At 41.7% G+C, this 16440-nt stretch overlaps 1 protein-coding gene across 1 annotated transcript; it reads left to right on the forward strand.

The window, feature by feature from the left end:
* Positions 1–9886: 9886 nt before the first annotated feature.
* LOC112216583 (vesicular inhibitory amino acid transporter) lies at positions 9887–13572 on the forward strand. Its single transcript, XM_024376568.1, has 2 exons — positions 9887–10770; positions 11528–13572. The coding sequence occupies exons 1-2, from the start codon at positions 10375–10377 to the stop codon at positions 12713–12715; spliced, it is 1584 nt and encodes a 527-aa protein (XP_024232336.1). The 5' UTR covers positions 9887–10374; the 3' UTR covers positions 12716–13572.
* The last annotated feature ends 2868 nt before the right edge of the window (positions 13573–16440 follow it).

Consider the following 16440-nt stretch of genomic DNA (forward strand, 5'->3'; position numbering starts at 1 on the left):
AGCTTGTACCAGAAACCAAGAGTTCCGCATAGCTCTCGTTACGTTTTGACAACGTAACAATTATTAAAGGGGCAGTCAGAAGTTGGTACATCCATTTTTTGACTTATAAATTAATTGTACCAATAGATTCGTAAAGAATATAACTTATACACGCCTCATGAGCTTAGTTTAACTGCTGTACCCCATCAGAACACAAAATATAAGCTTGTTTTACTCCAATGTTTGTAAACAAAACATGGTTAAACTATACTTTTGATATCATGGATGGTCAGTCCATGCATCCATAGCCCTGTCTATGAATTTGAGAGTGATTACATTTCTCCAGCCCCATCCCTCAGCTTTCTACTGAAACAGTGGCGGGGTTCCTGTTGTTATTGTTTAAACTGCTGATTGGCCCTTCAATGTTAAAATATGTATATATTACATCCTCTATTATAGTAGATCCCCTAACAACTATTTTTATATGGGTGGCTTAATTTATCTACAGCAGACCTTTATTTGTTGCCTCTATCTCCAGAACAGGTTAATGTTAGTACAGCATATGTGTGATTACCAATTATGTATATAAACCTTGGATTACTGATGCTATCTATTAGCCATTGAGGGGCTTTGAAACCGGCCCCAGTCGGCGCAGTCCTCCATAGGAATGAATGGAATTCTACAGTATTTCAATTAAATGTTTCAATATATGTATTTAAGTATCTTTGTTGTTGGGAACAGTAACATTGGCAATCTCAAAAAAATATTATTTGGCCTCCCGAGTGGCACAGTGGTCTAAGCTGAGATCCTGGTTCAAGTCCAGGCTCTGTCGCAGCCAGCCGCGACCGGGAGACGCATGGAGTGGTGAACAATTGGCCCAACGTCGTTCGGGTTAGGGGAGGGTCTGGCTGGCAGAGATGTCCGTGTCCCATCGCGCACTATCGACTCCTGTTGCGGCCGGGCGTTTCATCCAACACATTGGTGCGGCTGGCTTCCGGGTTAAGCGGGCATTGTGTCAATGAGTTGCAGCAACGAGAGTTGCAGCGACGAGACAAGACTGTAACTACCAATGAGGTAAATAAAATAAGAATCAATTATACTTTAAGGAAAATGTTATTATATAGATATATATTATGTTATTATATAGATATATACAACACAGAGTTACACATGGAAAAAACAAACATACAGTCAATAATACAGGAGGAAAAAAAGTATATATACAGTGTGTGCAAGTGAGGTAAGATAAGGGAGGTAGGACAATAAAATAGGCTATGGTGGAGAGGTAATTACGATATAGCAATTAAACACTGGAGTGATAGATGTGCAGTGTCGCAGTGGTGGGTAGTATATGGGGCTTTGGTGACAAAACGGATGGCACTGTTATCGACTGCATTCAATTTCTTGAGTAGAGTGTTGGAGGCTATTTTGTAAATGACATCGCCGAAGTCGAGGAACGGTAGGATCGTCAGATTTACGAGGGTATGTTTGGCGGCATGAGTGAAGGATGCTTTGTTGCGAAATAGGAAGCCGATTCTAGATTTAATTTTGGATTGGAGATGCTTAATGTGGGTCTGGAAGGAGAGTTTACAGTCTAGCCAGACACCTAGGTATTTGTAGTTGTCCACATATTCTCGGTCAGAACCATCCAGAGTAGTGATGCTGGACGGGCGGGCAGGTGCGGGCAGCGATCGTTGAAGAGCATGCGCATAGTTTTACTTGCATTTAAGAGCAGTTGGAAGCCACGGAAGGAGAGTTGTATGGCATTGAAGCTTGTCTGGAGGTTAGTTAGCACAGTGTCTAAAGAAGGGCCAGATGTATACAGAATGGTGTCTTCTGCGTAGAGGTGGATCAGAGAATCACCAGCAGCAAGAGCGACATCATTGGTTTATACAGAGAAGCAGGTCGGCCCGAGAATTGAACCCTTTGGCACCCCCAAAGAGACTGCCAGAGGTCCGGACAACAGGCCCTCCGAATTGGCACACTGAACTTTATCTGAGAAGTAGTTGGTGAACCAGGCGAGGCAGTCATTTGAGACACCAAGGCTGTTGAGTCTGCCAATAAGAATGTGGTGATTGACAGAGTCGAAATCCTTGGCCAGGTCGCTGAATACGGCTGCACAGTATGGTCTCTTATCGATGGCAGTTATGATATCGTTTAGGACCTTGAGCGTGGCTGAGGTGCACCCATAACCAGCTCGGAAGCCAGATTGCATATCGGAGAAGGTACGGTGGGATTCAAAATGGTCAGTGATCTGTTTGTTAACTTGGCTTTCGAAGACCTTAGAAAGGCAGGTAAGATAGATATAGGTCTGTAGCAGTTTGGGTCTAGAGTGTCTCCCCCTTTGAAGAGGAGGATGACCGCGGGGGCTTTCCAATCTTTGTGGAGCTCAGACGTTACGAAAGAGAGGTTGAACAGGCTAGTAATAGGGGTTGCAACAATTTTGGCAGATAATTTTAGAAAGAGAGGGTCCAGATTGTCTAGTCCAGCTGATTTGTAGGGGTCCAGATTTTGCAGCTCTCTAAGAACATCAGCTCTCTGGATTTGGGTGAAGGTGAAATAGGGGAGGCTTGGCGAGTTGTTGTGGGGGGTGCAGGGCAATTGCCCGGGGGAGGGGAAGCCAGGTGGAAAGCATGGCCAGCCGCAGATACAGTGCCTTGCGAAAGTATTCGGCCCCCTTGAACTTTGCGACCTTTTGCCACATTTCAGGCTTCAAACATAAAGATATAAAACTGTATTTTTTTGTGAAGAATCAACAACAAGTGGGACACAATCATGAAGTGGAACGACATTTATTGGATATTTCAAACTTTTTAACAAATCAAAAACTGAAAAATTGGGCGTGCTAAATTATTCAGCCCCTTTACTTTCAGTGCAGCAAACTCACTCCAGAAGTTCAGTGAGGATCTCTGAATGATCCAATGTTGACCTAAATGACTAATGATGATAAATACAATCGACCTGTGTGTAATCAAGTCTCCGTATAAATGCACCTGCACTGTGATAGTCTCAGAGGTCCGTTAAAAGCGCAGAGAGCATCATGAAGAACAAGGAACACACCAGGCAGGTCCAAGATACTGTTGTGAAGAAGTTTAAAGCCGGATTTGGATACAAAAAGATTTCCCAAGCTTTAAACATCCCAAGGAGCACTGTGCAAGCGATAATATTGAAATGGAAGGAGTATCAGACCACTGCAAATCTACCAAGACCTGGCCGTCCCTCTAAACTTTCAGCTCATACAAGGAGAAGACTGATCAGAGATGCAGCCAAGAGGCCTATGATCACTCTGGATGAACTGCAGAGATCTACAGCTGAGGTGGGAGACTCTGTCCATAGGACAACAATCAGTCGTATATTGCACAAATCTGGCCTTTATGGAAGAGTGGCAAGAAGAAAGCCATTTCTTAAAGATATCCATAAAAAGTGTTGTTTAAAGTTTGCCACAAGCCACCTGGGAGACACACCAAACATGTGGAAGAAGGTGCTCTGGTCAGATGAAACCAAAATTGAACTTTTTGGCAACAATGCAAAACGTTATGTTTGGCGTAAAAGCAACACAGCTCATCACCCTGAACAACCATCCTCACTGTCAAACATGGTGGTGGCAGCATCATGGTTTGGGCCTGCTTTTCTTCAGCAGGGACAGGGAAGATGGTTAAAATTGATGGGAAGATGGATGGAGCCAAATACAGGACCATTCTGGAAGAAAACTTGATGGAGTCTGCAAAAGACCTGAGACTGGGACGGAGATTTGTCTTCCAACAAGACAATGATCCAAAACATAAAGCAAAATCTACAATGGAATGGTTCAAAAATAAACATATCCAGGTGTTAAATGGCCAAGTAAAGTCCAGACCTGAATCCAATCGAGAATCTGTGGAAAGAACTGAAAACTGCTGTTCACAAATGCTCTCCATCCAACCTCACTGAGCTCGAGCTGTTTTGCAAGGAGGAATGGGAAAAAATTTCAGTCTCTCGATGTGCAAAACTGATAGAGACATACCCCAAGCGATTTACAGCTGTAATCGCAGAAAAAGGTGGCGCTACAAAGTATTAACTTAAGGGGGCTGAATAATTTTGCACGCCCAATTTTTCAGTTTTTGATTTGTTAAAAACGTTTGAAATATCCAATAAATGTCGTTCCACTTCATGATTGTGTCCCACTTGTTGTTGATTCTTCACAAAAAAATACAGGTTTATATCTTTATGTTTGAAGCCTGAAATGTGGCAAAAGGTTGCAAAGTTCAAGGGGGCCGAATACTTTCGCAAGGCACTGTAAATGCTTCTTGAAATACTCAATTATCGTGGATTTATCAGTGATGATAGTGTTTCCAAGCCTCAGACTTTACAGTGCCCCAGAAGTTTTTTGAGTTTGTGCTACAGGATGCAAATTTCTGTTTGAAAAAGCTAGCCTTAGCTTTCCTAACTGCTTGTGGATATTGGTTCCTAACTTCCCTGAAAAGTTGCATATCACAGGGTCTATTTGATGCTAATGCAGTATGCCACAGGATGTTTTTGTGCTGGTCAAGGGCAGTCAGGTCTGGAGTGAACCAAGGGCTATATCTGTTCTTTGTTCTACATTTTTTTGAATTGGACATGCTTATTTAAAATGGTGAGGAAGGCATTTTTAAAGAATAACCAGGCATCGTCTACTGACGGATGAGGTCAATATCCTTCCAGGATACCCGGGCCAGGTCATTTAGAAAGGCCTGTTCGCTGAACTGATTTAGGGAGCATTTGACAGTGATGATGGGTGGTCGTTTGACCTCAGACCCATAGCGGATGCAGGCAATGAGGCAGTGATCGACGAGATCTTGGTTGAAGACAGCAGAGGTGTATTTCGAGGGCAAGTTGGTTAGGATGATATCTATGAGGGTGCCTGTGTTTACAGATTTGGGGTTGTACCTGGTAGATTTATTGATCATTTGTGTGAGATTGAGGGCATCAAGCTTAGATTGTAGGATGGCCGGGGTGTTAAGCATGTCCCAGTTTAGGTCACCTAGCAGCACAAGCTCTGAAGATAGACAGTGCAATCAATTCACATATGTTGTCCAGGGCACAGCTGGGGGCAGAGGGTGGTCTATAGCAAGCGGCAATGGTGAGAAACTTGTTTCTGGAAAGGTGGATATTTAGAAGTAGAAGCTCGAATTGTATGGGCACAGACCCGGATAGTATAACAGAACTCCGTAGGCTATCTCTGCAGTAGATTGTCACTCCTCCTCCTTTGGCAGTTCTATCTTGTCAGAAAATGTTATAGTTATGGATGGAAATTTCTGGGGTTTTAGTGGTCTTCCTAAACCAGGATTCAGACACGGCTAGGACATCTGGGTTGGAAGAGTGTTCTAAGGCAGTGAATAAAACAAACTTGGGGGAGTGCCAAGATGGAGGCAGGGTTCAACACAGTGCTTCCTACTAGTCATCTAGTGTTTACAAATCATTGGTGATAATCTACTGTATGACCCATAACATTTCATTTTTACAGTAGGCCTTCTGCAATAAGGACTCCGTGAATGAGTGTCTACCACCAGAGGGGGCAATGAAAGATGGTCTGCTGCATTAGAGTGTCTGAATGAATAAGCATTGAACAAAGCATGCATTTGTCCTTTGGACATTCAGAATTAAGTCCAAGAAGACATGAGCTCCTCCTATCAATTTATTCTTAGGTTGATGTGATACTATCCCTAATCAACCCCATTTCTGAAAAGGCCTTGATTTAGTCTGGTCTGGCACTGGCAGTATTACTGTCAATTGACTAGACAAAGTGGAGCCTCAGCTGGTGATATGGGGCACCCTTGGCACTGAAAGTAGACACTCCACCACCAAAGGCTCCAATGGTAAGGGGTCACATGAAGATCCTCTATCGTTCTGACCATCTGAATCAGCATCAGCCCATGTACTATGCTGCATCCTTTCAGCAATAGCGTACCATGAGCCAGTCAATAAGAGGAGTACTTCACATTCACCTATGCATTTTTCATGCCACCATTGTTCTAAAACCACAGAATTATGCTCAAGGGTCTTACCTATCAGAGCATGCATGCACCATAATATCATTTAATTTAGAGACAACAGGCATATTTTCTGTGTAATCAAACAAATGGTGGATACATTTTATATTTATTTCAGGACAGGGACTTGATTGGTGGGATACCACAGATTTGGGAGGAGGGAAGGCTGTAGCTTGATGTTGTGCCACTGAATCAGGGGCACAGTTCACTGCTCAGGCACAAAGCTCTAAGACCGGCAGTATCCTCTGATGCTACTGAGCAGATCTAGGTCATCTCCCACACATGCTCCCAGAAGGCAAGACGTGACATTGTACCGCCGTCCCTAACACGGAGAGCTCTTGCTTGTTGTGCATGTCATACTGTGATGAACAGCAGACGAATTAATATGCTACATCCGCTTTGGGACTGCCATGATGCAGCTCCTCCATTTTTTCGGAGCAGAAGACTGTCTTTCAGTGGCAGCACAGGGTAGATAGATCCTAATTAGCTTGTCATCGGCGGTCATATTCAAGTGTTCCAGCAAGACTCATTAATGACATTTATTGGGTTATTGTCATGCTACTACAATGTTAATAATATTATCAGTATTATAATAGTGTAGTGAGCTAAAATACTTGTTTTCTGCTGCAACTCCTTTTGCTCAGATCATGAGATGAAATAGTGAAATGTCCTTTTGAATCTTTGTGCACGCAGGACTGGTGAGATAAAACGAGAGAACCTCCAAGTATCTGTGACATTAATGAATGAGGTGGACGACGGGAACGCGGTTTACATAATAGGGTGAGGCTTGCATGGAGATTCCAACTGCTGCCTCTGATATCAGAGCCACAGCAGCAAACCTAAATACTCCTCCATCCCCACGCCTCCTCACACACAGAGACTGCCACTACCTCTCTTCTCAGTCTGAGGCCCTGTAAGCGTAACAGATATTTTTAGGCCATAGAGTGATTACTGTGTTTATGCACTTTGCATGCGTCCCTGGCTGTGTCGAGTCTGTGTACGCACGTGTAAGTTGTGTTCATGTTTCATAGTGGATCATAGTCAAGAATTAAAAATGATATATGTGTGTGTGTGTGTGTGTGTGTGTGTGTGTGTGTGTGTGTGTGTGTGTGTGTGTGTGTGTGTGTCTGTGTGTTTATTTTTTCCTATGTGAATTGCATGTCATTGTCAACCATTTTGTATAAGCAGCAGATTGCAGTTTTCAATTCTAAACAAAAATGCTCTGTTTTTTCTCAATCCAGGACACTATATTTTTCTCTTAGATCCCTCCCTGTTGTTAGGGCGCTAGATTGGTTCAAGTGGCTTCCCTTTTCATCCAGTGGGATTTTCAGACAGACAACCTGAGTTCCTTTTGAGTCTTGCCACCCAATTATTGTGGCCATGGCAACTATCTGAGACTTTTCCCCCCAGTTGGTTGTTAGCAGGCTATACGCCAACAGTATCTTTCACCCTTCACATATTCCTCTCTCATCTTTGCTGAATTAATCCTCGCCTCTGTAACCCGAAGCTAAATTGGTCATCGCAACAACCAATTTGATGCCATCTCAGTAATAATGTCTGAAGATCAATTTTTTTCTGAAGTTCCACATGTGCAAATACAGATAGAGAACAAAATGTTTTTGTTTTCAGATTTGTTTGCACATTTCACTGAATTCAAACCCATGTTCCATTATGAAGGCGCAGTTGCTGTTAATGTGAATCCAGTTGGTTGTGTGTGTGTGTGTGTGTGTGTGTGTGTGTGTGTGTGTGTGTGTGTGTGGTGTGTGTGTGTGTGTGTGTGTGTGTGTGTGTGTGTGTGTGTGTGTGTGTGTGTGTGTGTGTGTGTGTGTGTGTGTGTGTGTGTGTGTGTGTGACATTTGCAGCCTATCCTCTGTCCCAGTATTAGCCCAGGGTTTTGCACATGATGGGGGAGGGAGGCTTAGTCACTGAGATGCCCCAAGGACTCTCCCGGGAATATTCTTTCCTCACTATCCTCCACTAAACACACACACACACACACACACACACACACACACACACACACACACACACACACACACACACGTGCCTCCACACACATATAGAGATTAGCCCTATCTCACAAGGGTGGGTGAGCCACATGCACACACACACACACACACACACACACACACACACACACATACATACACATACACACACTGTGCATGCCTGAACACAAATGGCAGCATGGCAAAGCAGCCTATGATAAGAATAAAAATATGTGGAACTTTCTCTGTCCTCTGGGTTGATACTAAATTTAGAGCTTTCGTTGTCTTTCACGTTTTTGTCTCTTACCAGCGCACAATTCAACACGAGCAAAATGGCAGTTGCGTCTTTCATTCATTTTCATAATATATTCCAACAGAAGGAAACATTAGAAATGCTTTGAAGTCCTCTTCTTCAACAATGTGCTCGAGCACATTTTGCATACGCAGGCACCAAAACCTGACGACAGTAATACTGCAATGCGTTGTGACGTGTCGGAACCGATTACGAGGGAAAATATGAGGTGCCTCTTATCATCTGAGGGATTACTGTTGGAGGCATCAAATGTTTCAGAGATTTAGCCTATTCTTCTTAATTTTCTTAAATATTTCTGCATTTTAATGTCATATCGTAATTTGGGAGTTATAAAGCAGACGCACATGACATGAGTGTTGAATCAAACTAAAATGCCATGCGTATTCCAGACACCCGACATAATATATTAGCCATTTGGTTTCCAGGCCACCTAACCATGAGGAATTGAGTCATTCTGAGTAGGCTACATTGGAAACATAATGTAAAACTGCAGGGGACATTTAAAATGTACTAGGCTATTACAGACAGTTTATAGCACACATGCGCAAACGCAAAGCTCTAGTCTGGGTAGGTTTACCAGTCTTTTTAGCTAACATTCCACTCCTTGTAACCTACTCTTTGGCATATTGACACCGAAGGAGTCAGTGAAACGTTACCTAAAAAGAATGGTACTAGCAAGGCCTGTCCAAGGTTCTGCAATGCAATGAAACGAGTTGAATTTTCTCATGCCGATGCACGCGGGTCATTCTCTCTAATTTAGCAGCTGAAAAAACATGGAATTTATTACATTTTTAAGTATCTGACTCCATGAACAAAACTGTACTTAGGCTACGCAGGTGTAGCAGGTAGTAAGTTCCCTATTATCAATTAAAATGCTCCGACAACAAATAAGAGACCATATTAAAAACAGTTTTGTTTTGCTATAAATTAGGCTACATTAAATATATTTTTTAAGTGCATTGGCTACTTGGGTCAAAGGGGCATGAAACACAACTTTGGATCCAAATTCGTATAGCGATTAAACTAAAACACAAAAATAAATAATCTAACGAATGAGCTGAATGGGCTTTGATATTTAAATATTTTATATTTACTCCATAAACATTCACGTGATTTTACACCTCTGATATTTGTTTTTGCATTAGGAATAAAAAAGACTAAGACAGTGTGTGTGTGAGATATAGGCCTATGAATGGTGCCCCGTGTAACTCCCTAATGTCTGATTTTGAAACGAACATACGTGTCTGCAATTAGAAACTAGATTTATATGAAACTTATATTACCTCTGCCGGATCAATACAATCATAACGAAAAATATTGGAACAAATAATGAATCAAATTGAAAAACTAATTTGAAAAAAAATACAAAATAATTAAGCCTAATCAAATATGCAAAATTAGCTTATTCGAATAAGTAAAATATTTGGTATAAATTAAGCGTAGGAGCTAGCATCCATGCCTCTGGTAACAAACACCCTTTTCTCCTTCCAAAATCTCAAAGTAATCTCTCTCTCTCTCTCTCTGTCACTCACTCACGCACTCTCTCACTCTCTCACATACACACACACCGCTTCAGAACCATGAGGGGTTTGTGCATGCTGAGCAAGTCATTGCATTGGCAGTCTATGAGGACACGTGCCTAGTCCCCCTCTAAGATTCTACGGCTTGTGGTTTGCACTTGTCACGGCTATAGCAAAACTGAGCGCAACATCAAGACCAACACCGATAACTGCATGGAGAGGTCACAAACAGGGACATTCGATCACATTAATCAACATGATCAATTTGAATGAGGAGGAATTGTTTTACTTCGTTTCTTCTGATGCCAAGAAAGTGACAGGAGGGATTTGAGAGTGACATGGATAATCAAGACCAACAGACGGGATTTTAAACGACAGCCTGTGTGGATGTAACGGTTGGGCAGCCGTTAAGAACAACGTCGATACGCCTTGGCAACAGGCATGATTATCTTTCTCTCACAGCAGCAGCAGCCAAAATAGCTCATAAGCACGCTGCATGTATTTATTCAACAATTTTCAAATTTGATCCAATGAATATCTGAAGATTCACATTTTATCTCACAACAATGGCTCACTTAATTCGACACAAGATCGGCAACAAGCTGACCAATGCAGCCAACACAGTGTCCAATAAGTCTCAGGCCAAGGTCAGCGGAGTGTTCGCCAGACTGGGTTTCCAGGCCGCTACAGATGAAGAGGGTCTGGGGTTCGTGGACTGCGATGACTTGGACTATGACTACAGGCAGGGGATGCAGATGGACGTCATGCAGGGCGACGAGGAAGGGGGAGAGATGGACGGAGGAGACGAGTTGATGGAGGGAGACAGCCACTACCAGAGAGATGGCACCGGCCCATCATCCTCCTCCATCAAGAACACTGGGGCGTGTAACGAGTTGGCATCAGAGGTCAAACCCAAAATTACGTCTTGGGAAGCGGGGTGGAACGTCACCAATGCCATTCAGGTAGAAATTATTTGAAGAATGACATGAACATATTGTCACTACGTCAATGTAGGCCTTTTGTCAACAATCGCCTTGGAATATACGCCATACATATCATTTAAGAGCATAATGCATTACGCTACATCATTCAGAAGACCCCAATCTCCATTCTACAAAAACCCGAAACAGACCTTTAAAACGACTATAATTTTTCACATTCACATGTAAAAATAGACTTTCATTTATTTCTTCCAGATAAATGAATTGTCCTATTTTATGGCTTCTTATTTCAAAATCCCTCATTTAAAACGAGTGAAATAGGGATCTATTCTAGATCGCCTATTTCCTATCAGTAAAAAACAGACCCAACTCCATCTGGAATGAATACAATTATTTGGATTAGCCTCAGGCACAATAAGGACCATTTCATTATTCTTGATAACATTTCACAGTGGATTATATAAAATAAATCCGGTCTTGGTGAGGAAATATCTTAGTTTTTACATTTTAAATTAATATCAACAAAAAATAAGCATCGTTTCAAATCAAATTCCAATTCTGAGCCTGCACGCTTAGTGGCCTGACAGATCTATACTTTTTTCTCCCAACTCCAATCGTTACATTTAGGTTTTCACACATATGATTATGCAAATAAATGCTGTTTGTTATAATTATGCAACTTTGAATGTCATTCATTTCTTGTATATGTGGGGCGGGGAGCCTGTCACTTCGATAAGACCATGACCATTACGACTCAACTGTGCTTGTGTATCCGCAGGGGATGTTCGTCCTTGGGTTACCCTACGCCATTCTGCACGGAGGATACCTCGGACTCTTTCTAATCATATTTGCGGCTGTTGTATGTTGTTACACCGGAAAGATTCTTATTGCGTGTCTGTATGAGGAGAACGAGGATGGAATTCTGGTGCGCGTGAGGGACTCCTACGTGGACATCGCCAACGCGTGCTGCCAGCCACGGTTCCCGTCTCTGGGCGGGCATATCGTTAACGTTGCTCAGATCATTGAGTTAGTCATGACCTGTATCCTGTACGTGGTGGTCAGTGGCAACCTGATGGTCAACAGCTTCCCCAATCTGCCGGTCTCGCAGAAGGCCTGGTCTGTAGTCGCCACGGCCGCCCTCTTGCCTTGCGCGTTCCTCAAGAGCCTCAAGGCTGTGTCCAAGTTCAGCTTGCTTTGCACTATCGCGCACTTCGTCATCAACATCCTGGTAATAGCCTACTGCCTCTCCAGAGCCCGCGATTGGGCCTGGGACAAAGTCAAATTCTATATTGATGTCAAGAAGTTCCCCATCTCCATTGGCATCATCGTCTTCAGCTACACGTCCCAGATCTTCCTGCCCTCGCTGGAGGGGAACATGCAGAGGCCAAGCGAGTTCCACTGCATGATGGACTGGACCCACATTGGAGCCTGCGTCCTGAAGGGCCTGTTCGCTCTGGTGGCCTACTTGACTTGGGCAGATGCCACCAAAGAGGTCATCACGGACAACCTGCCGTCCACCATCAGAGCGGTGGTCAACCTATTCCTTGTGGCTAAGGCCTTGCTGTCATATCCGCTGCCATTCTTCGCTGCTGTAGAGGTCTTGGAGAAGTCTTTTTTCCAGGATGGAGGGCGCGCCATATTCCCTGACTGTTATGGCCCGGGAGGAAGGATTAAGTCCTGGGGACTGGGCCTCCGGTGCCTCCTGGTGGTGTTCACGTTGATCATGGCCATCTTTGTCCCTCACTTCGCACTCCTCATGGGCCTCACCGGGAGTCTTACCGGCGCCGGGTTGTGCTTCCTTCTCCCAGCTCTCTTTCATCTAAAGCTGATGTGGAGGAAACTTTTATGGCACCACGTGTTCTTTGACGTCGCCATATTTGTCATAGGGGGGATATGCAGCATTTCTGGTTGTATTCACTCAGTAGAAGGGCTCATCGAGGCATTCAAATATGGAGTCGAAGAATAAGAACGTTCTACCTCTGTAGCCCATACCTTAAATTTGGTCATACTCTCATCAATCATAGGCGCGTAATGACAGACTGATTGACAGCGCATAAGGGATACTGTGTAATTGTTTTACTTAGTTTTTTTGTTTTGCCTTCTTGATGACAATGTGCAATAATCAAATTTATAATCATAGTGTAGAGTATTCAGTGCTGAAATGTTGTGTTAACTAGGAAGGGGGTAATGCAGTGTCCTTGGAGAATGGATCATCTCTGAAGCAGTGAATATCATGCAAGGTTCGATCAGGCAAGGTTAGCACAGCCCATGTGAAAATGAGCTGTGCATAGGCCTCACTTATGTGTGGATGTGTTGATATCTGCATTGAGAATGAGTTTATTAACGTTTTATTTTTGGTTTCTAGCTGCTAAATAATTAGATAATAATCTCATGCCAGATCCAGTCGATTTAAAGATAAAACACGCTCGGGGCACCCACGTGGGATGGAGCTATAGGATAAATGTAGTTGGTTAATTAAAATATTTCGATTAGTTTTCAATTGTACTTGGTTTTTGGTGTTTCAAGTGTCATTATGGATGAAGTGAATTATTGCAGTGCAAACCAGTGGCTCTAAATGTTTATATGAAACCATCTGTCTTCTGTAGTCTACCTATCTGTTGAACGTGAATTGTGCTTTCATTGAATTTATCATGACGTGTAAGAAAAGAGTATGTGTTGAATTAGCAGAGAAATTAATCGAATATTTTATGCGTTATGTTCATATCTTTGGATTCGTTATATGTCTATAATTTGTGCACGCTCATGTTTGTGGGAAAAAAATAATATATGGGTGAATAAAATCTATGTTTTTATGGATGAATATAGAAAGTTTGGAGGGCTTTCTGTAAAACGGTCAAATGGAAGCAGAGTCTGTGGATTAGGAAGGCAGTATGTTGTTGTGTGGAGGAGGATTCTGCTAATTATCACAGGCTCACTCACCTCACATGCACATGTGCATTGTCTGCCTGTATGCTTAGACTCAACATGCATTCAAATTTTCAAAATTTATTTGAATCATGTTGTAGCCGTAACACGCCATATATTTTTTTGAACCTTTATTTAACTAGGCAAGTCTTACAAATTCGTATTTACAATGACGTGCTACCCCGGTCAAACCCTAACCCGGACGACGCTGGGCCGATTGTGCGCCGCCCTATGGGACTCCCAATCACGGCCGGTTGTGATACAGCCTAGAATCGAAAAAGGGTCTGTAGTGACGCCTTTAGCACTGAGATGCAGTGCCTTAGACCGCTGCGCCACTCCGGATCCCATATATTAAGCATAACAAATATTATTTGAAATGACATTATTGTGCACTGTAAAAAGCACCACATCTTTAATTTCCTGATTTGCAATAGTAACAATAGTAACAATTCTTCTCATAATGAGGATGGTCTGGTATGGGTCCCACATGATGCTTGTGAAAGTTCTGATGCTCTTATAACTAGGGGTCAGCATTGGAAACTTTCACATGATTTGATCACAATTGAGTCCCAAATCAGAACTACAACCATCTAGACTAGAGCTAGGAATCAACTTAGGTCAATTCTTCATTGATTTGTACATGCCTTCAAAAAGTATTCACACCACTTGACTTTTGCCACATTTTGTTGTGTTACAGCCTGAATTTAACATGGATTAAATCGTTTTTTTGGCACTGGCTTACACACAATACCCCATAATGTCAAAGTGGAATTATGTTTTTCAAATTTAAAAAATAAATAAAAGCTTTAATGTCTTGAGTCAATAAGTATTCAACCCCTTTGTTGAGACATGCCAAAATAAGTTCAGGAGTAAACATGTGCTTAACAAGTCACATAATAAGTTACATGGACTCACTCTGTGTGCAATAATAGTGTTGAACATGATTTTTGAATGACTACCTCATTTCTGTATCCCACACATGCAATTATCTGTAAGGTCCCTCAGTCGAGCAATGAATTTCAAACACAGATTCAACTACAAAGACCAGGGAGGTTATTCAGTGCCTCACAGAGAAGGGCACCTATTCCAAGTTAGGTAAAAAATAAAACATTGAATATCCCTTCGAGCATGTTGAAGTTATTAATTACACATTGGGTGGTGTATCAATACACCCAGTCACAACAAAGATAAAGGCATCCTTCCTAACTCAGTTGCCGGAGAGGAACGAAACTGCTCAGGGATTTCACCATTAGGGCCAATGTTGACTTTAAAACAGTTACAGAGTTTAATGGCTGTGATAGGAGAAAACTGAGGATGGATCAACAACCTTATAATTACTCCAAAATACCTTAAAGAAGGAAGCCTGTACAGAATAAAATGTTCCAAAATATGCATCCTGTTTGCAACAAGACACAAGTAATACTGCAAAAAAACGGAGCAAAGCAATTACATTCTTCTCCAGATGTGGAAAGCTTTTGTTCCAAGACTCCCAGCAGTAATTGCTGCCAAAGGTGCTTCTATAAAGTATTGACTCTTATGTAAATGAGATATTTCTGTATTTCATTAACAATACATTTGCTAAAATTTCTAAAAACATGTTTTCACTTTGTGATTCTGGGATATTGTGTGATGGGTGGGCTTTTTTATTTGAATTTAATCCGTTTTGAATTCAGGCTGTAACACAACAAAATGTGGAATAAGTCAAGGGGTGTGAATACTTTCCAAATGCACTGGAAACAGCATATCTCTTATGCAAAACACTGATAACAACATTATTTTTTATTTGCGATCTGCTGAATATGGTTTTATTGTAACTAAAATGTTGTTCATGGCATTATAGGAAAGCAGTGCTATTTCAGAGGGACAACCCAGCTGGCACATAACGTTCTGAGAACCATATGTTTCTTAGAGCTTGGTGAGAACGTGGTTGTCCTTTGGTTATTTTTGCATACAACCTTCCCACAACTTTCTCGGAATGGTGCAAGATAGTTGTTTGTCTGTGAAACATTTTCAGCACATTTAAGGAACTTAACAAAAATACATTATTTTCTTGGCATTTCATTACTTTAACAGAATGTTTCCTAAAAGTTCAAACGTGGTTACATTTCATTTCAATTTTGGCAATGCTCTAAGAACGTTCTCCAACTGGTTTGACATTAGGAATGCTCTAAAATATTTCAGAGAAGGTTAAGTAACAACATTCTTCTGTGGGAATTTCAGTACTTCAGTATAACGTTTCCTTATGGTTCTATTTAGAGTCATGTTCTGAAATGGTTCCAAAAACGTTAAGAAACAATATTCTTCTGTGGAAATTTCAGTTCTTCAACATTACATATCCTACAGATTTCCTCATGGTTCTATTTAAAGGATAATTCTGACACTTTATAACCGGGTTATTATGCTTTTAGTATAAGATTTGATACATTTTTATGTTTTATGGATTTTCTTAGTCATACTGTACGATTCCTTGTTTTTGTTATTTTGAAGCTTCTTTATTGCCCTTGTCTACAGCATATTACGATTCCAAGGGTGCATATCTTCACCCATTATGCAATGCTCTGCCTCATTAGCCTGCAATTAGCTTAGCTAGCTGGCTATCAAGCCCAAATGAAGCTTAGCCCAAATGAAGCTTATGTCATAAGTTATGAGTGCATTTCACATTACTTTTGGGTTGTAAATATATTATAAATAATGCATGAATGTCATGCTAAATATGTGTTAATATCATTGTCAAATCAAATCCAAATCAAATCAAATCAAATTAAC

The sequence above is a fragment of the Oncorhynchus tshawytscha genome, linkage group LG16 (assembly GCF_018296145.1).
Source record: "Oncorhynchus tshawytscha isolate Ot180627B linkage group LG16, Otsh_v2.0, whole genome shotgun sequence".
Lineage (NCBI taxonomy): Eukaryota > Metazoa > Chordata > Actinopteri > Salmoniformes > Salmonidae > Oncorhynchus > Oncorhynchus tshawytscha.